This window comes from Lethenteron reissneri, chromosome 33 (assembly GCF_015708825.2).
Source record: "Lethenteron reissneri isolate LAM-NWPU_2019-01 chromosome 33, ASM1570882v1, whole genome shotgun sequence".
Classification (NCBI taxonomy): domain Eukaryota; kingdom Metazoa; phylum Chordata; class Hyperoartia; order Petromyzontiformes; family Petromyzontidae; genus Lethenteron; species Lethenteron reissneri.
This window is the reverse complement of record NC_083811.1, coordinates 5,797,760-5,824,058: the sequence shown is the minus strand read 5'-3', so window position 1 is coordinate 5,824,058 and position 26,299 is coordinate 5,797,760. Positions and strand designations below refer to the sequence as shown.

The window sequence follows — 26,299 nt, the reverse complement described above, 5'->3', positions numbered from 1 at the left end:
CTATCATCATCACCATCATCATCATCACCATCATCACTACCATCACCATCATCACTACCATCACCACCATCATCACTACCATCATCATCACTACCATCACCACTACCATCATCACCATCATCACTATCATCACCACCATCATCATCACTACCACCATCATCACGGGCAGCAGTAACAACCAAGACCCCCCCACCCACCCACCCCCATTGACTCCCGTAGTGCCAACGTGTCCATACATCCCCCACCACCCGGCGAGGCCTTCACTTCTTCACCACCCCCCTCCTCCTCCCCTCCTCTCTCTCTCTATACCCATACAACTTAGTGGATGGGCTTATTTGTATCGTGTGTTACTGCAAAGATAGTGGGTTGTTGTTGTTGTTGGTGGTGGTTTAGAGTTATAAGAGAATTGCACGAACGACTTCGTGGCGTGAAACGTGTCAAAAGTCAAATAAATTTTAAAAACCCAGCCCCGCCGCTAAAAGAAACGCGACGAGTGTGGGCCGATTTAAAAAGAGTTTTCTTTTTTTAAAACATTCACAGCGGACACACACACACAGAGCTAGAGAAATAAAGAGAGAAATATTCCATGTCTGTGGCAAGACAGAGGGGGAGGAGGAGGAGGAAGGCCCTTCCGTTGGTAGCACGTGAAGTGATGATGGTGGTGGTGGTGGTAGTGGCTTCGGTTGTTGTTTGAGGCTGAGCAAGAAGGGTCTCTTTGTCCGCCTCTCTCTCTAACTCTCTCTCTATCTCTCTATCTCTCACCTGCTTGACGATGCCGCGTTGTGAGACGGGTTGCGTGGGAGCCGCCATGGTTGTCTGTCTGGGGGGGCAGGGGGGGAACTTGGTGGTCGCCGAGCAAAGGAAGTGAGGGCCGCGGCAGCAGCAGCGCCACCACTGATCCACGCCGAGCCGAGCGCGTAACCACGTCCGGGACGGAGGTTACAGACGTGGCACCGCCTCGAACCACGTCCATCACTCCCCCCCCTCCCCTCCTCGCCGCCGCTACCGTCACCGCCGCCTCCTCCCACAACGTGCTCGGCACGCCTCCCTCCCGGCCGGCTGTCTCCACTCTGCGCGTCACCGCAAGGATGATGATGGTGGTGATGGTGGTGGTGATGATTGTGGTGATGCTGGTGGTTGTGGTGGTGGTGATGATGGTGGTGGTGGTGATTGTGGTGGTGGTGGTGATTGTGGTGTTGATGGTGGTGGTGGTGGTGATGGTGGTGGTGATTGTGGTGATGGTAGTGGTGATGGTAGTGGTGATGATGATGGTGGTGGTGGTGGTGATGATGGTGGTGGTGATGGTGGTGATTGTGGTGGTGGTGGTGGTGATTGTGGTGATGATGGTGATGATGGTGGTGGTGATGATGATGGTGGTGGTGATGGTGATGATGATGATGGTGGTGGTGGTGGTGATGATGGTGATTGTGGTGATGATGATGGTGGTGGTGATGATGGTGATGATGATGGTGGTGGTGGTGATGGTGGTGGTGGATATGATGGTGGTGGTGGTGGTGATGATGGTGATTGTGGTGATGATGATGGTGGTGGTGATGATGGTGATGATGATGGTGGTGGTGGTGATGGTGGTGGTGGATATGATGGTGGTGGTGGTGGTGATGATGGTGATGATGGTGGTGGTGGTGGTGGTGATGATGGTGGTGGTGATGGTGGTGATTGTGGTGGTGGTGGTGGTGGTGATTGTGGTGATGATGGTGATGATGGTGGTGGTGATGATGATGGTGGTGGTGATGGTGATGATGATGGTGGTGGTGGTGGTGGTGATGATGGTGATTGTGGTGATGATGATGATGGTGGTGGTGATGATGGTGATGATGATGGTGGTGGTGGTGATGGTGGATATGATGGTGGTGGTGGTGGTGATGATGGTGATTGTGGTGATGATGATGGTGGTGGTGATGATGGTGATGATGATGGTGGTGGTGGTGATGGTGGTGGTGGATATGATGGTGGTGGTGGTGGTGATGATGGTGATGATGGTGGTGGTGATGATGATGATGGTGGTGGTGGTGATGATGGTGATGATGATGGTGGTGGTGATGATGATGGTGGTGGTGGTGATGATGGTGGTGGATATGATGGTGGTGGTGCGTTATATGGGTGATGGTGGTGGTGCGTTATATGGGTGGTGGTGGTGATGGTTGTGGTGGTGGTGGTGATGGTGGTGGTGGTGATGATGATGATGGTGGTGGTGATGGTGATGATGGTGGTGGTGGTGATGATGGTGGTGGTGGTGGTGATGATGGTGGTGGTGATGGTGGTGATGATGGTGATGGTGGTGATGATGGTGGTGGTGGTGATGGTGGTGGTGGTGATGATGGTGGTTATGATGGTGGTGCGTTATATGGGTGATGATGATGGTGGTGATGATGGTGGTGGTGATGGTCGTGGTGATGGTGGTGGTGGTGATTATGGTGGTGGTGGTGATGGTTTGGTGCGTTATATTGGTGATGGTGGTGGTGGTTTGATGCGTTATATGGGTGGTGGTGCGTTATATGGGTGGTGGTGATGATGGTGGTGGTGTTGACGTGGCTTTGGGGTGGGGGGTAGCGGTTAGCACGCTGAGCTACGAACCCGGCGACCCGAGTTCAATTCCCGCTCACGGCCAACACCGGTGGCGATTTGTCTGAATCGGTCCTGGGCACCCCCCCCCCACCCCTAGGTCGACTCGGCCTTAAATGAGCACACCGGGTGGCGATGTTGTGAGCCACTTCATGAATCCCAATGGCCACTGATCCCCTCGTGTGCCTTAATAGGTGCTTGCTAACAGCACTTGCCTCTTAGGTATTTGCAGGCTATACGGGGTACCTTTGTCTTTGTTGACACGTGGCTTCGGGTCACGGGATCGGGATGCACGCTGCCACGAGAATGTGCGTCTGGGGGTCACGCCCCCCCCCCAACCTCGTTCACATAACTAAACAAATCTGTGCATCTACAACAAAAACTAATTATTAAAATGATAAGAACAGATGCTTCACTTGATCTTAGCCAAAAGGCCAAGGAAGCGATGGGGGGGAAGAATTATCAAATGTATCATGGGACCTTTTTGCCAGGACCAAAGTGTGAAACATAATAGGTTTTCCCCATTCTGCCAATAGAACAGGTGTCAAGATGTTCAAACGCGTACTTGCTGCGAACAAGTACATGTGGTTAATGCAGACTTGATTCCTTGTGATAGGTATAATCCGTAATAGAGGGTTTTTTGGGGGTTATATCGCGTAAATATAAATGTGTCGTTAAACCCGCCACCAATCGACACAGCCAATTAGTAAGGTTTGTCACGTAAACAGAACATGCCTGATGATTGTGAATATAGGTGAGGCGACAGCCAGATTTGACTGTCGCCTGATGAAGCTAGTTGTAATTACTAGCGAAACGTCGTACTCAGATTGTAAATGTTGTGGCTTGGCTCTCCAACACACCGGTGTGCTGTACAAATAACGAATTGGCAAGTTCTGTTTACGTGACAAACCTTGCTAATTGGCTGTGTCGGGTGGTGGCAGGTTTAACGACACATTTACACGATCTAACCCAAAAAAAACTGTATTATGGATGATATTTTTGGTGTTTGAACATCTTAACACCTGTTTTATTACCCAAAAGGGTAAACCCTATTCTTATTTTTCATATTGTAAAGATGTTTGCATATTGTGAGTATAGGTCAGTCATTTAAAGCCACTGGGTAATAGCCAGAATGATTGAATTCACAGTATAGTATTTTACTCTTAAATTATTGTGAAAATCATTTTTAGAAATCAGAACAACACAATCATGATTGATGGTGATCTTGATGTCGTCTTACTCATGAACTGAGAGGCAAACGTTCTAACATCTCATGTGCTATGAAGTTGAGCCATTACCCGAAACGTTGCCTATTTTTTCCTTTTAAGGCGACATTGTTATTTAAAAAACGTGTTGAGTGTTGTTGTTAATTATGATTGCATACCACTGCCAACGCAGCAGCAAAATCTGGTGCGGGAAAACTCACCGTACCAATTAAAGTTTGGGTATAACAGTGTTTTAAAATAAAAGCAAATGGTAAAATGTTATATATCGTGAAGAATAGAGAAACTGCATTTAATAACAATATATTTGATTATAACCGGCTGAGAGAGCCCATTCACACTTCAAGCCTCTTTTCAAGTAAAATCTTGGACACAAAAGCCAATACCGTACACTCCAGCAAAAGCTATGCAGGTGCATCCATTCAAAGGCGGGGAGCGCCCACACTTTAGTAAGAACATTTGTTACCGTGCACTCTTATGAGTCCAGTTCATCACGAAAACGCATTGATCATGCGTTGAAGTAGGCTCTGAAACAACACTGTTTTGAGTCTGTTGCGAAACTGGCTTAGATTCAGGGATGAATCTCGAACATGAGCTGGTAGCGTGATCGAGGTCGTTGGGCCAGAGACCCCGAAACTCCACTGGCGGGTACAGCAGCAGGTCACTGCCCGCAGCCACGGATCGTAGTCGGAGTCGATGTGGGTCTGTTGAAGCTGGTACGCACTGATCGGCGAGATAGGACGGACCAGATGGATGGAGACTCTTGTGGGAATAATAAGTCCGCGATCTTGTATTTATTTAGGTGGCCAGTGCAGCTCATCGCGTATCAAAGCTCGTGATGGGATCATATTTCTGTTTCCTATCAGACGAGCTGCGGCATTTTACAACGACTGCAGTGGCCGCAGGTGAACGGAGCTGGCACAGCCGAAGATGGCTCATGCCAGTAAGTCCACGTGGCTGATGAATGCTGTGGACGAGTACCATCGGAGTCTCCGCAGATAGGGCACGACGGACCGTGCGCAGTTGTCGAAGCTGGTAGAAGCACCGTCCAGTCAGGCGCCTAATGCGAATGTCAGTTCGCTGCTATCGACAAGGACACCAAGGCATGTTGCCTTTGGGGCCGTCCATAAATGACGTCACGCACCTGGGGGGTGGGAGGGGTCAGACATTTGTGACGACTGTGTGACAAGGGGGGGTGGGGGTCTTGAGAAATGTGACTGTGACGTCACGTAAAAATGCGCAACTTTAAATAAATATAGACAACACGTTCTACTTAATTAAATAGACTTTTTAATACATGTTTTCTCCTACAACATCAGAGTGCAGCGCCACATTAAATACGCACTACAATGACAATAGTTTAAATAGATTTGAAGCATGTTTTATAATTTTTTGGGGGGGGGCAGAGCTTTGTGACGTCATATTTGAGGGGGGGGGTCTGGCTTTTTGTGATGCCGCGTGACGAGAGGGGGGGGTCAAAAATCGTCCAAAATCGCTTGACGTCATTTATGGACGGCCCCTTGTCCGACACTGGGATGTCGCAGTTGTCTTTGTGGATAGGCTCACGTTTGACTCTAGACAGGTGATGGCGGGTCCCAAGCACGATGAATTTAGTCTTAATCCAGTTAAGCTTCAGATGGTTTGATGTCATCCAGTTCCATATGTCGTTTAGACACAATATGAGGCGTGGCACGTGTGAGACGTACGAGTCAGCTTTTGTATGGAAGTAAAGTTGTGTGTGTCGTCGGCATATGAATGCACGCCGATGCTATACCGGCGGGCGATGCCGATGGCATCAGCGGTGTCAAGTAGGAAGAGCACCGGGGCCAAGGACACGTCTCTGCAGCACACCGCACGTCACCGATGACCTGCGTGACAGGTTACCGGCAAAATTGACCCTTTGTATCCGACCTGTAATGAAGGACTCAATCCATGAAAGCACGGTACCTTGTATACCATCAGCAGTTCGGAGGCGGCTGACTAAGATGATATGATCAACCGTGTCAACAGCAACAGACAGGTCAAGTAAGCAAATATGCGTGATTTCCCCACGGTCAGCTGCCATGAGTGCATTGTGGTTGACCTTGAAAACGTCTGCCCGCACTCTCTGGCTCATGAGCTCCATAGAGCCACCTGGCGATCGACTGACTAACTGTGGGACGCCCATTTATTCTGCTGGGTGGCCAGTGGCGGGAGTTATGAATCAAATTGATAACCCCAATGTTTGAACTGGGACGCCTGGAGATTACAGAACACGCTGATAATAAGCATGTTAAAACAACATAGTATGGGTCGTATTATATACATTTTTTCTATAAAGTTCAACAAATCTTATATTTAAAAAAACATGAAAGAGCAATACAAGTTGACACGCAACTTTAATGGTCAAGTGACATACATTGTGTGTGATTAAGAAGCAATTGCCCATTACATCTTCATGAAAAACAGAGAGATATGGATGCAATATTTTGTCAGGTGTAGGAGAAAGCACGAAGCAAGTAGAAGGCGTTACCAGTGTACGCATCTAAATAACATTTTCCATCAACAAACGTTGGTGATTATCATGCTCGGCAGCCTTCATATCAATTGCTGGATGAAGGCCATCTGTCCCCAAGCTATGGCAACCATTCATGGTCTTGCGATGCAACAATCCATCTCGCTCCACGGTCGACATCCTCTCAGGCGTGTTCTATCCCGTGGCTGCCACTCCACCGTTAATCACGATCACCATGAAGTCGTCATGCCTTGTCGCCACATGTCCTGGTTAAACCCAATTACTTTACGAACAGCTACTAAATTATGAAAAAATAAGAATAGGGTTTACCCTTTGTGGCAATAAAACAGGTATTAAGATGTTCAAACACCAAATAGAAATTCTAGATTTGAAGCTTTCGTTACTGCAAGGATTCATATTCATAGGTTTTTTCGGTAAAGTCACGTAGGTAAAAATTTAAAATTAATAAAAGTAAAATAAAAATAAAATAAAAATCACGACGTTTCGGAGGCAACACAAGCTTCCGTCTTCAGGTGGAACCGTCACAGCACGATAGCTGTATTAAGTGATACAGCTATCAACATCGCTCCACCTCATTGCTTGTGTAGTGACTTACTCAGAGACGCTAAAGCTTGGAGGCACTTCTTTTATTTAACCGAGCACCCTTTGCACAATGCACACCCTACGCTGGTACACACTCTTCTGTCGCTCGTTTATACACAACTCTACGTGGGTTGCTAGCCTATACACAACGCTCGCTATCTATCACTAACGGCGCTGAACCGAGACAGTCAACTACCGTCGAGCAGCGCAATGTCGAGTGGACACGGCAGAGATGACGGCGACGAGACGACAGCGACGATGGCGACGATCTTCAACAGCACGACGGGGATCCCACTCCATACGACAGCCCCGAGCTCTTGCTCAGGGCCCCCTTTTATGCTCCCAGCGTGGCCTCGCTCCGCCCCGGCCACGCCCCCCCTCTAGAACCTACCAGCGGGTTCCCAGGGCTTCCCCTCTGGTGTACCACCTGGCCTGCTGACATCAGGGCTGCTGTAAGCTGCAGATCCCCTTCCCCGACAGCAGCTGTTACATTACTTATTCTATGCCACTACACTTGTATCTGTGTGTATTATAAATTACCTGGTCATGCTTATTTTTTGTTATATGAGTTGGTGTTAGCACATTTGATCGGTGTGTACTGTATTGGTAAGAACAGTGATCATTTTACAGCTCCTTTGTCAATCCACTTCAGGATGAAGATCTTCTCACAATGTCGGTTGTAGAGTGGTTTGACTAAACTGTACCATATACGAGTAGTGCAATATGAAAGATCATCCAGATGGATAAAAACACGTTCCTTCGGAGTGGGCAGGTCGGAACTTGGTTGGACAGCGCATTCGTGCACAACAGAAAGCTCAGCGGTCACGTGGCGCACTTCAACCAATCCGGGAGTGTACATGTTTGGGAGGGGCTAAGCACGACAGACAAATACTCCCTGTTGGGCAGTGTGGAACTGTTGTTCCTACCTGTAAAAAATACTTTTTACACTTCAAACACTAAGCCCTGTTTAAAATTTAAACAAACTGCCCACAAAACTTGGAATGTTGGGCCAATAATGACCCAACGATGCCAATTACATGGCAACGTTGGGTAAATATTGCAGGATTACTGTGTTATGCGTATACTCGTTCCTAGGTATGAAATTTCGAATGATCCGAGGAAAAAAAAGACATTTCGGATTGATCCCAAAATGTGACGTCTCTAAAGCGACATCACTTCAATTATATCATGCTTCTCCGTGCTTTTCCCGCCAAATGTGACAATTTTTTACATATTTAATGTCACTGTCGCTTTAATTATTAAAATATATGTTTCATACATTCAAATTATTGTTTTACAAATTGCACTTCATGTTAAAATTTGAAATACAATTATCGATATTTATGATTATAGAAATAATTTATATCAGTGCCTAAACAATGACGTTAAAATTTAATCCATTTAACATTGGGCCCAACAATCCGATATCCAACAAAATTTTAATCCAGAATTCACCCCGATGTTCTGAAGTGACTGCATTGCCACATGCATTACGAGGTTTGAAAAAAATAACTCAATCTAGCATGACATGTCGAAAAAAACCACGCATAAAAATTTTAATGTCTTCATATCACACGTATCGATTTTTTTTCAAAGCACTTGACTTTTATTTTACATTATGCTGTCTAAGAATATGTGCGTTAAAAGGGCATCGTTCATGCTTTTCGACGGATTCTGGACGTAAGTTGCAATAGCCAAGCTTACACCAGTAAATATTCAACTTTAGATCCAACCACTTGCCAACGTTAATCCAACGTTGAGATGTTTTACTGCATGCACCTTCCATTGGCCTCTCCCGTGCATATATATAAATTCTTACCGTAGTCTCATTGTCGAGAACATAAGTAACAACATAAACAAGCAGGCAGTATATCTCCCTCACGCATCTGTCTCTCAATAACCCGAACGAAAATAAATACGAGTTTTATTTATTACACTTACCGTCCACCACAAGGCCTTTTGGGAGTGCATTTTTTTTATCAGCAATTGGTTCAACGCAAGCAAAACTTTGGAATGGTTTCAGCATACATTGTCTCACCAACAATCAGGCTTGCTGGAACCAGTACTGATGAACTGCCAACTGTTTATAGACAAGGACCCTATCTTTAAGAAATGGGTTCGAGTGTAAATGTACTTTTATTTCTATGTGGAAGGACAGATCGTTTAAGGAGATGCATTGCTTGCTTATTTTTTTCATTTATCAGAATGAGAATATTTATTTACACTGGAGGAATCCGATGAACTCTAAAGCTATTTTTCACAAATGTCCAGTAGTCAAAGATGTCCATTAGATAGCCCACTGACATCTACTCGTGCAGTAGAGGTGATTGGTTACAAGAGACGTCGGTATTGTGTTCGATTGGTCATGATTAGCGCAATGCGATACGAACCCGACCATCCCTCAGTTCAAATCCCGCTCGCGACCAATAACAGTGGTGAATATTTGAACCGATCCTGGTTCTCCCCTAGGTTGACTCAGCCCTGATGCGGTGTGTAAACATCAGCACTAGGGAGACAAAGGCAGGCGGGCGGCTGTGGTATTGGCCACCCTGTCTACCCAGTGCCCGATTAAGCTAGTGCGGAGCCTGTAGCATTTGTTATAAAGGGGCTCTAAATAAAAAAATACACATAAATATTAAAACACGAATTTTTTACTTGCATAGTAAAGCAATTGTATTTTTTCATCTGCTCTACAGCCAGATAATCCAACAAATCGCGAACCTTAAACACCCAGTCGTTCATAAAAGTTGAAGGCAGTACAGTACTATAGTAAGAGAGCGAGTGCAGAATCACTAAATCGGAATTTATAGTTTTTAGCGCGGGACCCTTGAAAGTGCGGGCCCGTAGCATATGTTACTTTTGCTACTAGGATAATCCGGTCCTGTGTGTACCGTGCCGGTCTTCATCGATGCTTGGGAACAGCACTTGCCCTAAGAGTCTGTTTAAAGGCTATATGGGGGAGGGTCTTTGTCATTGTCCACGACAAACCCCGTGAGACATCGTTAACTTCAGCATACGCATCGTCACTGAATTCCCAAAGCAAATCACACTGGCTATGCTAAACAACATGAGTCAGGAGACACGGGTGTTTAACCGATTTGATCAAGTGTATTGAGATTGGTGGGAGACGCGCAGAGGCGTTGTCATGTAAATGATGTTGCCTCTATTTATCTCATTATTTTATATCTATAGGAACGTCGCATATTACTTATTTTCCATTTACAGGACACAAGTGTTTTTGACGAATGTGTCGGGGTTTTCTTTGGCTAATTGTGCTTGTGCAGCAGCATCACCATCAAATTATTATTCTATATGAGGATCACCAAGATTAATAATAATAAGAAACAAACTCATTACACGTTGTTATGTTTAGGCCATCGGGGTTTTGGCTTTCCACACAAATGCATTTAAGCAAACAACTTCTGGACCGGTTTCAACCTTCTGGGTCTCATCAGGAGTCAGGCTTGTTAAATGCTGCTGGGTCATCCCATGTTTTTGGCAAGGGCACTCCGTCTTAACTACGGAGTTGCGTTTGAAGGCAAAAAACCTAGTGAATAATAGTTATTCATTGTTGCGGCGCATTATGGATATATCTAGCATAAGCTGAACCTCGCTTTTTGCATTATGCTAATCATCCCAAGCGCGTTACACCAATCAAATTGCTGACATATGGCTGGGTGTGTAGAACATTTGAATAATAATTCCCTCTTTTGAACCTTTTATGAGCTAGAACCGTAGCAGGTTTTAATTGAAATGTTTGGCAAAATAGGGTATAATTTCCGTTTCAATATTGTTAAACGCTGACGTGTAGAATGATGTAAATTACTGTACTGTAAAATGTATAGGGTCACCTAGACGGGGAACTTTAACTAAACAATATATCCCCCAATGTGTAGTGGAGCATCAACTGATTGAGTCTTATATGCGCAATAAACATAATGCACATTTAATAACGTGCGCTGGAGGGCATGTTTGTACTTCGCTGTTATGGACGCAGCAATACAGTTGTGATTTGAGATGATATTTCCAAGAAAATTAAATCGCTAACCAAATGGCGCATTTTTTTCAACATTTATTTTAATCTATATTTTCAACAAAGCTATATTACAGAGGGCGAGAGACAAATAAAAAACACACAAACAGGATATATCCGGTACAAACGAATGGGTCTTATGAGGAATCGAATTCGTGATATAAAGCAGGAGAAGCGAAGCAGAAGAGAGTTCACATAGAAGAAGAGAGAAAGAGCGGCATTGTAAAAAGAAAAAGGTATTATTTTTAAATATCAAACTTAAAAGGGGACTCAATAAAAATGGTGAATGAGCCAACATCAATTTCAGGACGTGAATCGCATTAAGGTATTAAGGCTCACTACTTTACATTGCACTTGGCATATGGACCGCGGCACTTAATGCATTAAGGCTGCACGGTCACCCGCTGTGCCATCAAATATCTCCACTGAAGCCGTAATCAGTACCGCACGATTCATTTGTGGGCAGTTTTAATTAGTGCCGTGCAAATAACTCACCGCCGATAATTAAATTTACGGCGACCCGGTTGACCCGAGGGTCGAAAGGGAAGCGAGGAAACGACTAAAAACCCGAGGCGTCCAGGATCAAATTACAAAGGCACGCGGAGACGAGATGGCTCAATGTCTCCCCGTGGCTGCGACGACGGCCCTCTCGTGTCATTCATTAGCCACGAGAGAGCGTGAATCAAAGGACCAGAGAGGAGGGGGGGGGGGTGCGAATACATCACACTCATTGTTATCTTTAATTGTAACAAGATAATCAATATTTCTGAAGAAAACGACCGCAGGCCCGGTGAATAATGTACCCGGGTCCCCGGCGTATCGAGTTCTCGCTTTCGGGTTTGTGTGTGCGGTCACTGTTGTGTTGTTGGGTGCCTTTTTCACTCGAGCGCTCTGATCGATAACAAGGACACTTTCGTGAGCCGGTAAAGTGCAAAACAAATATAACAACAACACGGAGCAGCCTCTCGCTCCGAGAAAATCCACTGACGGCCAAAATCCCTGATTTGCACGTCGGCTTCACTTGCAGTTCGAAAAAATCGTTCCGATCTATGCACAACCGCGTGATGTCCACCAAGTCATTTTTTTATTTAAAGAGTTTATTATTACTTGTTTTTTCGTGAAATAAGCCAAAGTTTTGCACACGCACGCACTGTGTGATTGTGCGGGCATCGGCAAGTATTCAGCCAGGCGTAGAATTCTCCACAAGCTTACCAAAATTAAGATGTATATCAGCGGCATAAGCCAGACTTTCTGACGTTATAGATTTGGGGGAAATAAATGTTTTCATCTGTGATGTTTCACTAACATACGTAGCATCTCATTTTACTTTTAATGACCGTACATTCTCAATCGGGTTCCTACCATAAAACTGAATCGATTGTTTGGTAACGGATATTCGGGTAAACGCCTTTGATGACTGTATTTGCATTCTACCTCGGACAGCGGTAGAGTATTTGGTTACCCGTATGCTCTGGGAGTATTCATAAATTACCCAGTGCGTTTTACATATTTTGTAAAGCAGTGCCAAATAAAAGCTAATTTACGTTGGGAGGATTTTTTTTAATTTACCATCTAAAACAATACATGGCCAGATTATGAAATAGATGCTTAAATATTTAACTCAGAATTCGTTTTTATTTACATAATACGACTTGGGATGTCACACTTGCAGTACTGTAATTGAAACAAAGGAGAAGTCTCATGGGCCACACAATATCTGTGAACATCGTCAAATTAGTGAGTGGGTGGTGAGGGGGGGGCGGACAGTCTGGAATGATGGCGTGGGGAGACCTACATCCAGCAGTGGATTGATCATGGCTGATGATGATAATTATTAGGCATTTAAGTTGATGTAACAGTACGTTGATCATTGATTTAAACTCAGTTTCCTACGCTCATGACATGTATAGGTAGATTGTATTCTATTTCTTTGGGTCTTTCAGTAAAGCCACGTAGATAGAAAAATATTTTAAAATGATAAAAATTTATATCTACGTGGCTTTACCGAAAGACCCAAAGAATATGAATTCCTGCAGTCACGAAAGCTTCAAGTCAAGATTGTATTCTATTATTGAGTATGGCAATGCATGTACGCATGTGGAACTTCTTTCGCGCCGTACATAACCAACTGTGCTAATCGCAGGTTAGGGGGTGGAGGCCAACAGACTAAACACCGAAGGCAGTTCTACAGAAGTGAGTTGAGACGAGTTATGAAGTGACAGCTAAAGGAGTGACTATGCCACAAGAGTGAGTATTCAAGAGCTAAATGACAATGTCAAGGTCTGCTAGCCACGAGAGGTCTTCAGGCTATTCCTGCGATGAAGGAGTGCAGACTACAGCGATTGCACGCTCACGTTACATTTAGGATAAACGAGTGGACAAAACATAACCAGCAACAAAAATGAGAAACGATGAAAACTCGGCAACGGAAAATTGATTATTTAATTCAATCACGACCCCAAATCGTTGCAATTGATCGAATTTCTCAGGATTGGTGTTGCGGTGACGCAAGGAGTCGATGGAGTGGTGGGGGGGGGATGGTGGTGGTGGATTGTGCCACGTGTGGTGAGCCCTACAGTGCTGAATTGGCACAGCGATGAGGTGGAGGGCATGGCGACCCCCAATCACCATCTCAAACTGTCACGAGAACACGTCTCACCTCCTCGTGATGTCACCCATTCACGAAGCAAACAACAAGAGTCGACTATTAATGCAGTGATCTCAATCGCCCAAGCGTGCGTTTATTAACATGGCAGCAACGGGGACAAAGTAACGGTACAAGGACAGCCATGGGCGACTTCTAAGCAAGTTCGCTTTCGTCAAAAGCACGCGCGTCAAAGCAACGGTAATGCCGTTAAATAATGGTTTGCAATAAAATCAATAACGCAATGCAATACACATCGCTGCTGCAGCCTAAACTAATACGATTAAAACACAAAATACTAGAATACACGCAATACTTTAGAATACGACTCATGTCACGTTTATCCCATAATTTGATTGCATTGTGCATCCCGTGTTTGCGCCCAAGCGCGTTGTGCTTACGCAATGTTGCATGCATCCACTATCTCGCTCCCAGAGTAATTACAATGCAGATCACTAAATCAAATTGCCAACGGGGCACGCGGTGCAGAGCCAGTAAGTTCGGAGTTTAGACGCACTGCGGGCGTTGGTCTTTGTTCGAAAAAACAAACGCAGCGCGATGCATGCCCCGTGGATCTTTGGGGGTGACAAAATTAGAAATTTTGCGCTCTGAAAGAAGCCTGTTTGTGTACACGTTCCATTCAGATAAAAAAATAGTTGTGCGATGCAAGTGTTTAGCACATAAAACATCGTCAGGCCCAATCACTTTCCAAACGAATAATTGATTGAGTTGTTTTAATGTATTATATATATCTAAGGAACTCAACTCCCGTATAGCCCCAACTGACTTGGGTTAAATGACGCAAAACGCTCACATTAGATGCAGGTTTTATTAGATTTATGCCTGAGCAGAACTTTACGAAACATAACTAGATGCCCACATTCCGTGCGTACGGGTTATTCTGCTTCTCTGGCAATACGAATAATTTCGAAGATGCGCGACACAAAATGCACACTTCAATGTTCTGCGACAAATTAAATAAATATCACCAATATTAGCCTAATTAACTCGGAAACAACTTGGTGCGGAAGGCGAGACCTTAATTACACCGCTTGTTCAATTCTCGCGCAACCAACGGAGGGTTCATCTTCTTGGTTCTTTCGGTAAAGTGACGTAGAAGGGAAATAATAAAATAATAAAAATAAAACATAATAAATAATTCTCACGACGTTTCGGCCACAACGCAAGCAGCCGTCCTACGGAGTGTTCTCGTCTTTGCGTTGTTCCCCGTTCCCACTCGCACGGTCTCCAATCTACGGGGCATCCAGCCGACGGCCCCTTCCTCCATCGTCCGTGCCGCTAGACCCACGCTTACCCGGGGCTCACTTGGCTCGTCGACACAGACGACACCGCGGTGCGACTGTTGGACGTCTCTGACTCGTCTGTGATTAACTTCCCGCACACGGTCTCCGTGATGCGGGCCCTGAACTGGAACACGAAGGGGAACGACGCGCCGTCGTTCGCTCGTTCGGCACACACCCGGTTCCGCAGAGTCCTCTCTGATACCGTGGTATCATGCGAGTGGAATTTGGCCCTAATGCTCGCCCCCCAGCGCCCCTGTCCATAAAGGCTGAGAGCTTCGCTTTCTGTGGGCTGGGCAAAATGTTGAAATGGGCACTGCAATGAAGCCACGAGCGTTGCAACTTTTCCTCCTCGTATACACCACGGTGGGTGAGAGACATGGAGCAGAATACGCAAGCACATCACGTCGTTACTCATTCGCTTTTAGCGCTTAACGTTTGTTTAACATTTACTGTTGTTCCCCCAGAATTTTTGTAATGCACCCACAATTTAAAGAAGGTCCCGCTACAGGGGTTGGCATAGGGTGGTTGGCATGGGCCCTCAGAGCAAGGGATCGAATAGCCTCACCTGCCCCGACTTTGTATCCCGGTTCCTGGGTCGAGCAAGTCGGACCCAACGCCGTTGCACCGCCTGCACACTCATAGCTACGCCACTACTTTATTGTGCGTGGCATATCGATTATCGCACAAATGTAATTCCTTTTTTTTACTTTTTATCATCAAATGAGGGTTATCAAAGAAGATATATATATGCTACCACATGCACAAATATATCCTCCTGGACATCTGCTGGACATCTGCTGGACATCTGTAAAAAAATAACTTTATAGCTTATCGGATTTCTCCGGGATAAATAAAGATTCTGATTCTGAAGATGGGCCGCATGAACTGTTCATTTCATGTTAACTCAACGTCACTCTCGCCGAAATGGTGCATTTAATTAGGCGACATCCGAGCCGTTTAAATCGCAAGATATTGTTGTTAATGTGTTGATGAGGCTCGCCCTGGCTCCTCAAACGTAGTGGTATTGCCACTCCCCCTCCAGCACGCATCCTGATTAACTCCCACTCGACCCCGATCCCACATTCCAAGACCCTTTTTCACCCCGGGCTCCCAGCAGTAGCCAGTGCAGCTCTCATTCTATTAAGGGCAACCCCATCTCTCCCACTACCACTCAACCTGTATAATTAAACCCGATAAGTACTCTATTATTGAGTCTTTAGGAAGAAATGTTGACCTATGGAGTGTAACATTCTTACTGGAAGATGAAGACCTCCAAACGACCGGGAGGAGGCAGACGCACTCCCAATAAAGGACTATAAAATAAAATAATAGTTTTTACCCTTTCTGACCATAAAACAGGTGTTAAGATGTTCAAACACTTAAAGAGAAAGCTTTTTTTGCAAGGAACCAAGTCTGCATTAACCACATGTACTTGTGGTGAACATGCAAATAAACATGCTCTGATAATATATGACATTGTCTTTGAAACTGATTGGGTTACACCAGAGACTGGCTTCTTTAGGGCCTAGTCTCAACTAGGGCTGAACGATTTGGGGAAAATATCTAATTGCGATTTTTCTGACAGATATTGCGATTAATTTTTTTAAGTCAAGCTTCAGTTCAATATTCACTGTGTAATAGATTTAAAACATGTGATGGAGCATTACCACATGATACCATCAAAATATGAACAGCTCTATTCTAATGCAAGGATGAGAACTTAAAATATATGAATTGCTTCCAACATGTATGTATTAAAATGTTTTAATTGAAATAGAACAATCAAACATAGAACAATTGTTAAGTTAATAAATAAAGTTATAATAATAATAACAAATAAAAACATTCCAATAAGAAAATAATAGGACTTTTTAAATCGCAAAAAATCGCAGCCTTTGCGATTTCCTAATCGCATTGTTTAAAATTGCGATTTCGATTTGAAATCGATTAATCGTTCAGCCCTAGTCTCAACTAGTGTTAGACCAGAGAACGTCAAAAGGCGAACAGCACAAAGACAACGCACTAAATGACTATTGGTGGGATAGCTTCCACGTGGTTCATTTATTTGCTTTATATCGTGTGGAAGGCAACCCATGTTAGTCCGCCACATGGTATGCATTGGGTTGCTGTGTACTTCAGAATATGGCAACCCAATCTTCCCCCGCCGCCCCCACTCTATTCCAATGCAACAATTTTCGGCACATCTTTAAACAAGAGCTTTATAGCTCATCGGATTCCTCCAATATAAATACATCATTTAGGTTCTGTTTGCAAGGATTGGGCCACGGGCATACACACACGAGACGAGACTTGTTTCCTCTTCCTCCGATCCAATCGCTTTGGCGCTCACCTGCTTGTTCATGAACGAGCAGATCAAGGGGTTGGAGACGCACGACGCCTTGGAGAAGAACGCGGGCACCGTGGCGAAGCGCAGGTCGATGTTGTGGTCGCGGTTGGTAACTATGTCGAGGGCCAATGCAGCGTAGGGGTACGTAGCACGTACAGAAGGAGGCCCACCATCACGATCACCGTGCGTGACACTTCTCGCTCGGCCTTCTCTCTGTGCTCGAAGGACTCCTGCTGCTGCATCGCCACCTTTTATGTAACGCAGAAGCGAACGGCGCGGCAGGTCTTGTTTTACTGACCGAAGATTCACACTCAGGGCACGCGTGTTAATGATGTTTCGTCGCGTTCCGAGTGTGCGTGGGCATTTGTGCGCGTTGAGCGTCTATGCCTTCTCTCAAGCTTGCGCCCGCGCGCTGCTTTTGCGGGGCAATCTTGAAGTGTAAAATTAGGATGCGTGCCGAAAGTTTGAGAGAAGACATCAATGCTCCAACACGCGGAGCCCAACCTGGAATACCACACGTGGGTTACAGTTGGCTGTGAAAACGCGTGCGTTACGTGTGGATGGAGACCACTCGCTAAAACAATCAAATGTCGCACGAAGAGAGTGCGGGTTGGTGAAGGAGGTGGCCCAGAACCAGTTCGGATAGGATTCGCCACTGATGTTAGCCGTGGTCGGGATCAAACTCGGCATGCCAGATTCAAGATCGCAGTGTGTGTGTGAACCTGCATGTTCCACTTCACATAGAGAGTACAATCCCGTATATGGAAGAAAAAAAACACGAAAAATAGATTGGAAATTACCGCTGTTGCAGTTTCAATCAAATTGTAAAATAAATTGCAATCTATAGTAATTCGTTTTGCAGATATGCATTGCTATTCCAATACACTGCGAAGTGCTTTGAATGCTGGATATGAAACACAAATAATACAATAATGTCCATGATGATGGCCTTTTTACAGACTGTGAAAAAAATATACGAGCCAGAGCACAACGTTTTTTTTTGCTAATTATTATGCCTAAATTTTATCTAAGCCTGTAGGCTATTTCTTTGCAATATATTTAACTTTTATACTAAAAATAACATAGAAAATGTAATTATACCCTCTGACGCAGATATCTCTTCCAAGATGATTGTGCAGATTCACATTTGGCGACTGCACAATTTTTGCCATTTCCCATTAACCATGATAATTACATAGCATTTAAAATTATATCAGCGTCGTAATGATTATGCTGGTGGAGGACGGAGGCTCCACTTTATAAGCACTTGGGGTCACGGGCCACTATGCTCCACAATAAATCTTCAAGAGAATAAAACTTGAATTCGGGCCATGAAGCAGGCAGAACTTGAAATCACTCCACCGTGGCGACAGGCTTTACGGTTTCCATGCCCCGTATTTTAAGAATTATAAATTTAGGACCTAAATCATAGCAGCAAATATTTTGTAGTAATGCTGCTGCGTCGGCAGTGGTGCACAATTAACAAAACTCGTCAACAACACCACCTTAAATAGAAAAAAATATATATAATCGGCAAAGTTTTAGGCAATGACCTTTCTGCATTGCACATAAAGAGAGAGGCCAGAGAGGTTGCGTTAGTAAGAGTTGGAGACTGCACTTCGCACCATGGGGACCTGATGAGAATACTTTGTTGTTGTTGTTTATGTTTTCATCATTGACGCCTGAGACTCGCATGGTCGGCCGATGGCACAAATCTCCGGTGGGGCGATGGTGGCACCCTAATGTGAGCGGGGGGGGGGGGGAGAATAGCGGGTGGGATAGAGGGCGGCGGGTTTAGGGGAGCAGGGATATTGGCAGAGGATTGTCCTCGTGCAAATGGCCTTGATGGGCCCCATTCGCTTCATTTTGGCACTCGCTGGGAGTGGCTTTGAATCGGCCAATGAGATCGCCGATATATCCCGCAGCATTGTGGCGGTGAGGCTGAGCGCTGCGGTAGCGAGATGTTGTCTCCCTCGCCTGGTATGCAGCAGGGACGTGCGGGCAGGGGAGGCATGGGAGGCAGAGCCTCACCTGCCATACCCCAATGAAAATAGCTGTAATTTTTTTTTTTTTTACAAATTTGTAAAATACATTTTGATTTAAAGCTTTTGTGACTGCAGGGATTCATCTTCTTGGTTGTAAAATACAGTTTTGGATTTTTCCCCTGATCTGTGTGATAAATGTAATTTCTGTATTATTGCAATCATTACAGAGAGATAGTAACAGGCATGCGCTTTTCGATTTAAAGCTTTCGTGACTGCAGGGATTCGTCTTCTTGGTTCTTTCGCTAAAGTCACGTAGAAGGGTAGTAATAAAATAATAAAAATAAAACATAACAAAATAATTCTCACGACGTTTCGGCCACAACGCAATCAGCCGTCTTCAGGTGGAAAACAGGTCTGTCGAGAAGACTCTGCCTTCTCGACAGACCTGTTTTCCAAGAAGAGGCACGCGCTTGTTGCCCGCGTTCCATCCAGTTTCTGAGGGGTTGCGCAATCAGAGGGGAGGCTGAGCTCGTCGCTGCCTCACCTCTCGTCTCTCCCTGTATTTGCAGCGCAGCTCCGCAAATTTGGCGATTTTGACTGTAAAAATGATTGGAATCGTACAGAAATGACGTAACACAGATCAGTGAGGAAAAAAAAATCTAAATTTTTATTTATAATTTTTTTTACAGGTGGGGGCTCTGCTTCCCCTGCCTCCCCTAAACGCACGTCCCTGGTATGCAGGAGGTCGTGGGTTTGATCACGACCCTGACACCTGCTGCTGTATATTTGGAGTTTGCATGTCTCACTCCTCGTACGTGGATTTTTCTCCGGGTCCTCTGGTTCTTCCCTCCACATTATATAATCAACGTGCGTTTAGAGTACTGTATTTGGCTGCTATACATTTCCACATGATGATGAGCCACTGCGTTGAGCTATCGTTTGTGGCCAGATCGCTTATGGAAAAGAGCCACATTAAGCTTAGTGAGCCATTCCTGGTTATAGGGGCCGTTCATAAATGACGTCACGCGATTTTGGACGATTTTTGACCCCCCCCCCCCCCTTGTCAAACGGCGTCACGAAAAGTCAGACCCTCCCTCAAATATGACGTCACAAAGCTCCGCCCCCCCCCAAAATAAAACATGCTTCAAATCGCTTTAAACTATTGTCCTTGTAGTGCGTATTTAATGTGGCGCTGCACTCTGATGTTGTAGGTGAAAACATTTATTAAAAAGTCTATTTAATGAAGTAGAATGTGTTGTCTATAGTTATTTAAAGTTGCGCATTTTGATGTGACGTCACATTTCTGACCCCCCCCCCCAGGTGCGTGACGTCATTTATGGACGGCCCCAAATATAAAATGGCGTTTATCTGTATAGTTTAATAGAGTACTGTACAGTTCTTTATTCTAGTTATATCGATTGTATCAAGCCGGATAACGGTGGCTATGCACGCCTGTACTTATTAGCACTGTGGAGACTGTGAGAGCCTTGGTGGATCGTACAAACGTTGCCAAAATTCCCTTCTCCTGAGCGTCCAGGTATCACATATCCTAATCTTTGGTTCTTTCGGTAAAGTCACGTAGATAGAAAATTAATAGATCACGACGTTTCGATCGCAACACAAGCAACCGTCATCAGGTGAAACAAACACAGCAGGAGAACTGCTGACGTACGAGAAAGAACCAAAGACGATGAATTCCTGCAGTGACGAAAGCTTCAAATCAAGATAATCACAATTCCTGGCTGGCCAGGAGATGGCAGTACAACAAAAAAGTGGTCCACCCCCGTTCCGTCTATATGGAATCGAGTGTTTCGCCCCTCGCACGCGTGGTTTTCTCCCACTTGTAAAACACTCGTGAATTGGCCGATAACACCTAAATACATAGTGGCCCGCAGAGCTTTGGCAATTGTTGACGCCACTGGCTCATCGTGTAATGCTTGCCTCTGAGAGAGTGCGTGCCGTTGCAAGTGAAAAAAATGTTTAATCAGCTCTATCTGAATAGAATAAAAATGGAAAAATAAAAAAAACTCCAGAAATCAGCCACATTTGTATTTCCCCCTCCAAAACGCAACACCCCACAGAGAAAAAGAAGAGAGGGGTGGGGGGGGCAGTTTCTATGTGTACAACCTCCTACTGAAGGTGCGGGGTTATGACTCATTTGAACCTTCAGGATGTGGCTCATTTGTCTGCAGCATATTCAAAAGTCATGACTGCCATTATAAACGCATGAGGCATCTGCAGCGTGCACGGATGTGTGGGGAGACTGCCACGAACGTGCAGTTGCATACGCTAATGTATTCATTGCACCAATAAATAAAGCGCGTACTTAGAAATAAAACGCAAATTATAATTGGACGGTTGGAGCAAATTGCACACTTTAAATTTGTAATCAAAATTCCGGGCCTTCCGACTCATGTGACGCGCGCGTCATTTATTAAGTTGCGTGTGGAATTTATATCAATTTAAACGAATTTTCTGGCCTTTTATTTGAGAGGAAGACCAAAAGAAAAAAGCACCCCAAAATGTCGTTTTAACGGGTGATCCAGAAAGAAAAAAAAAAACCCCGCAACAACTTCCAATCACGAGTTACCGCGGGACGAACCGGCATAAGCGCACACACACACACATTGTGTCGTAATTATTCACCAATAATTAAAATCGACGCGCGCGCACGAACCCAACAATCCACCGCTCGGAGCGTGCTCAGCAGATTGCAGTGGGAGAAAATGATGATCGATAGCGGCACGACGAAGCAGAAGATGAAGAGGAAGAAGTCGGTGCAATCCTCGCTCTTGTACTTGGTCCCCACCGTGTACCAGTCGGGGCCGCAGGAGCACTGCAATCTCTCGGGGAAGCATCTTTGACCACGCATCGAGGGAAGGCCAGTGTGAGTAGTAACTACATTTTAAGGTCAGAGGGGTGGGACAAGGGCAGAGGGGGGGGGGTATGTCAATCTGTTAGGTGGGAGCCCGCGATATTTGATTTGTCTCGCACGGTCGCATCATTGCATGCGCTTTTGTTCTTGTACACTGTTGATGAAAACACATCTCGTGGTGCTTGTGAAGGGGGCCCCCCAAATCGTAGCTTTGGACACCTGGCAAGAGGGAGGGCAAGGCACCCCCCCTGCCCCCACGCTAGTTATGCTATTGGTAAGCACCGTCAAAGCGTGCATCTCTCTCTCTAATAGCCAGCAACTGGCATCATGTGCAAAATATTGCAACATTGCTGCAGCCTCAACGTAGCAGCGGTGTTTCAAGGCCGCTACCCTGTTAAAGATGTGCTGCACCTGCGTTAAGGAGTGATGTAGTTGAGAGTGTAGCTGCTCAGGTATTGGGTTCAATGACACGACATGCGTTTAATGTTGGACTATGGGACCATCTGAACGGACAATTCCGTTTATATTTTCTCGAATAATTGTCGCAATTTAATCCGACGAGGTTGCTCAGCAGTTCTAGAGTAAGTTGTTTGCAATCAAAAGCTTGCAAATTAAATATCCTGATTAGCGGGGGGGGGGGGGGGGGCGGGTGGGGGTTGTCTCAGCCCATCATCTCCACAGGGTCACTAAATTGATACTGTTTAGTTTTTTCGGTAAAGTCACGTAGGTTAAAAAGAAAATAAATGAAAACAACTAAATTAAATCACGACGTTTGGGAGGCAACACTAGCTTCCGTCTTCAGGTGGAACCGTTGTTTTGATTTATTTTATTATTTTTTACCTACGTGACTTTACTGAAAAAACCAAAGAGTATGAATCATTGCAGTCACGAAAGCTTTAAATCTAGAATCATTAAATTGAGTTACTACTTTGTGGCGAAGTCACAACAGTTCTGGACAATGGAGATATTCACCACCATAGAAATATGAAATTTCCAACAATGGCTCATTTGAGTAGATTTTTTTTGTAAAAATGACTTTCTGGCATATTATTGGATACGTTGTATCTGCCAAGCAGGGCAGCCAACCCCATTTTATCCGTGTTGGGCACTTCCCTTGAGAGTGTTTCATGCAGGGTGCAATCCCTTCGCTTTTGGATGCCAAGGTTTTAAATTTCCGCACCCCATTGACTTTACAGAATGTAACAGTCCAGCCCTTTATTTAACCGTGTGTGCAAGATCCCTTCGCAATGTGTTATATTTTATGCAGGGGTTGCACATGATTTGTAACCACGACAATGCCTAGACTCCAACATTTGTCCTGGTACAAATGTGACAAATGCATGTAAACAATCATTTCAAGAATTGATTCTGTATATCCTACAAAAAAATCGAAAAGAATTTGTAATATTATTAAATGAATATTGGTCAAAACAACAGGTCAACTTAACCAATGGTACGATTCTTAAATTGTACTCACCCGCAACCTTTTTTATATATTTCACATGTGCTCGTAAAAAAAAAAACTATTTTAGACGCCGCAAGAATTAAAGTCAAGATAATATACCGTATAATCACAGCTTCAAACTGGAAATGCATGTGTAAACAATTGAACCCCCCCCCCCCACTTTCACTCATTACGATGCAATAAAAGCAATCATCCGTTGCATCTTCTGATAGTTCAGTAGGGATGTTGAGCGACGACCAGTATAATGCACCATGGGGGCAGCAGCACCAATTGTTTTTTTGAAGCATCATGCTATTTTCTTTACCGAACTAAATCATTACCAAGATGAGTGCACCATGAATACATTTCACGAAATCAAGTTTAAAACTGGCTTGTTCCAACCTCGAAAAATCACTTTGACTAACGGGACGACAGCTTGACACTCAACAGAATCAGTGCCTCGGTTGTTTTTTTCCTTTCAGTTGTCTACAGCATCCATCAGAAAATATATTATCATCAGCCACATACGTTGCTCTATTAAAGGCCAAAGAAGTAGGATTATTTATACTGGTGTTAAGGCACGTAGCTTTACTTTCATCAAAGCGAATCACACTCGAAAGTCGTTTGTTTGTCCTTACGCGTACGAAGATCTCACCTGCTCCAGCCGAAGAAAGGTGGCAAAGCCACACCGAGCCCCAGCACTCAGGCAAGGCCAAACGCAAAGAGGGCATGTTTGGAGCCAAAGCGAAAATTACCAAACGGCTTGCAAATGACGATGTAGCGCTCAGCTGCCAGGAAAGCCAACGACCAGCCTGTCACCAAGACTGTGTGGCGGGCAGACACAAACAATGCACCGTGTAATTAATGAATGCGGCATTTACAAATGACAAATGATACATTGTCCCGTGCAAGTATGTGCAAATAAAACGCACCGAATTAAATATTGCCTTTTTTGCGTAGCACTCCATAACGAATTATAAGAAGACTTTTGTTTCATATATTCACCGAAATAAACTATGTATTTAAGTTAATTAGCCTATGAGCGCTTTTAAGACAAACGTCAGCCGGGAGCATTTGGTTGCTTAAAGCAGATTTTAAGAGTAAACTGATTTGACATCTTTCAGTGGATGATTCCGTCCATAGTAAACGGTGTTTGTGAAAAGGCTGGTGTGAGACAACCGTTACAGTAGCATACCTGTCAACCCCCTATCAGTGCCTACCCTATTAGACCAATTCACATCTTATTGGTCACCCCATGCCCTTTTAAATCTCAACGTTCATCCTACAAAGTGCCATCACAAGGGAGAAACACAAATAGACAAAACTAAATTTACCCGTATTGAAACGGCTTTTACTGACCTGAAAACTCAATTTCCTTGCACAAGAATACGGGTAAAGCGGATGGGTTTACGGGCGTGCGGTAGACCAGATTTCAAGTTCCAAGTTGTGTTCCGTCAATAAAATGCCATTCGAATTCAAATACAGGTCTTTCCATCGGACAAAAAAAGTACAAATAAATCTTTCAGAAAAAAAAAAATGCACGAACAATTGTGTGTAAGAGCCATGTTAAACATACATTTATGGTTATCGTTATGAAAGTATATGCAACAAAGTTTCTGCATTTCCTAATTATAGTGGACAAATCATACGTAATTCATTTGGTGACCGGTGCACCTTAGTCCACTGCAAACTGGACATCAAAACGATTGAAAGACTTACCGGCCATCGACCCAAATAATGATTCGAGCGCACAGGACCGTGGGGCCAAAGACGAACTAGCCTTGCGTGCTGAAGATGTTCACCGTGGAGATGCAGAAGAGACAGAAAAATTAACCCGTAAAAACAAAGTTTTTCTCACTATAAATCCTTTATATGCGTGGCGGCTAGAGTCCTCTCGTCCTCTGGCTTGAGATGGCTGCCACCTATGGGTCAGATGATTGCCTGCCACCATTAAGCAATTGGTAATTAAATATTTAAAAAAAAATTCCTAAAAAGTGTAAAGTTATTGAAAAAAAATTTCACGAAAATAAATTGTCACGCACAACGAGTCTGTGTGCTAAATGTCAGCTCGATTGGATCACGGGAAGTGGGTTAAAAAACGACCGAAAGATTTGCACGGTCGTAAGCGCGCAAGCAGCAAGCAAGTGAACTTAATATAAAGGAATTTTAAAACGAGGCCTGCCGCCGATATGTTCACGAGGATGTAATCGAGTGGCTGTCGCAGCTTCTTGCATTTGACGGTGACGATCAGAACGATGGCTGTTCAGTGGCGTGCCGCACAGGAACACGAGAAGCCCATGAACGCGGCCTGTAAGTAGAAAGCCCACTTTGGGGCAATGTGATACAGCGGACCATCGAAGGGGCCCACTTTGGAGATGTTTTTGAACAAGTAGGACTCTTCATCTCCGGACATGGTTGCTGGTTGCTCACCCCCCCCCCACTCCCCACCGCTTTGCAGGCCGTGTCTGATGAGGCTCAAAAGCACATGCCTTGAATTACGCAAAAAAATCCAGTGTTTGCCAAACACCCCATGGGCTTTATATGCTTTCCATAGGATAATTGGTTGGATTAGCTCCGGCTGCCACAGTTTAAACCACTTAACTCTGCTCCGGCTCTGGTTTTAGCCGCTTACAATGAGGCTCGTCGTAATCAGCATATGCGGAGGGGGGGGGGGCGGAAGGTTCTTACGAGGTCCATTAGGATATCGGCTAATTGCGCTTCATAAAAGACAAGCAAATGCCCAGGTAAATCTGCTAATGTCTTT

At 44.8% G+C, this 26,299-nt stretch overlaps 1 protein-coding gene and 2 pseudogenes across 1 annotated transcript in view; all 3 read right to left on the bottom strand.

The window, feature by feature from the left end:
* The window catches only part of SND1 (staphylococcal nuclease and tudor domain containing 1), a 217,751-nt gene extending 216,816 nt beyond the window's left edge, over nucleotides 1–935 (bottom strand). Inside the window, exon 1 of the mRNA XM_061564429.1 lies at nucleotides 763–935. Within this exon, the coding sequence (XP_061420413.1) occupies nucleotides 763–810 (48 nt within the window). The 5' untranslated portion in view covers nucleotides 811–935. The remainder of the gene's footprint in view (nucleotides 1–762) is intronic.
* Nucleotides 936–2,866: 1,931 nt separating this feature from the next.
* LOC133350455 (U2 spliceosomal RNA) lies at nucleotides 2,867–3,030 on the bottom strand (annotated as a pseudogene).
* An 11,861-nt stretch (nucleotides 3,031–14,891) lies between these two features.
* On the bottom strand, nucleotides 14,892–25,948 carry LOC133350263 (ultraviolet-sensitive opsin-like; annotated as a pseudogene).
* Nucleotides 25,949–26,299: the final 351 nt, after the last annotated feature.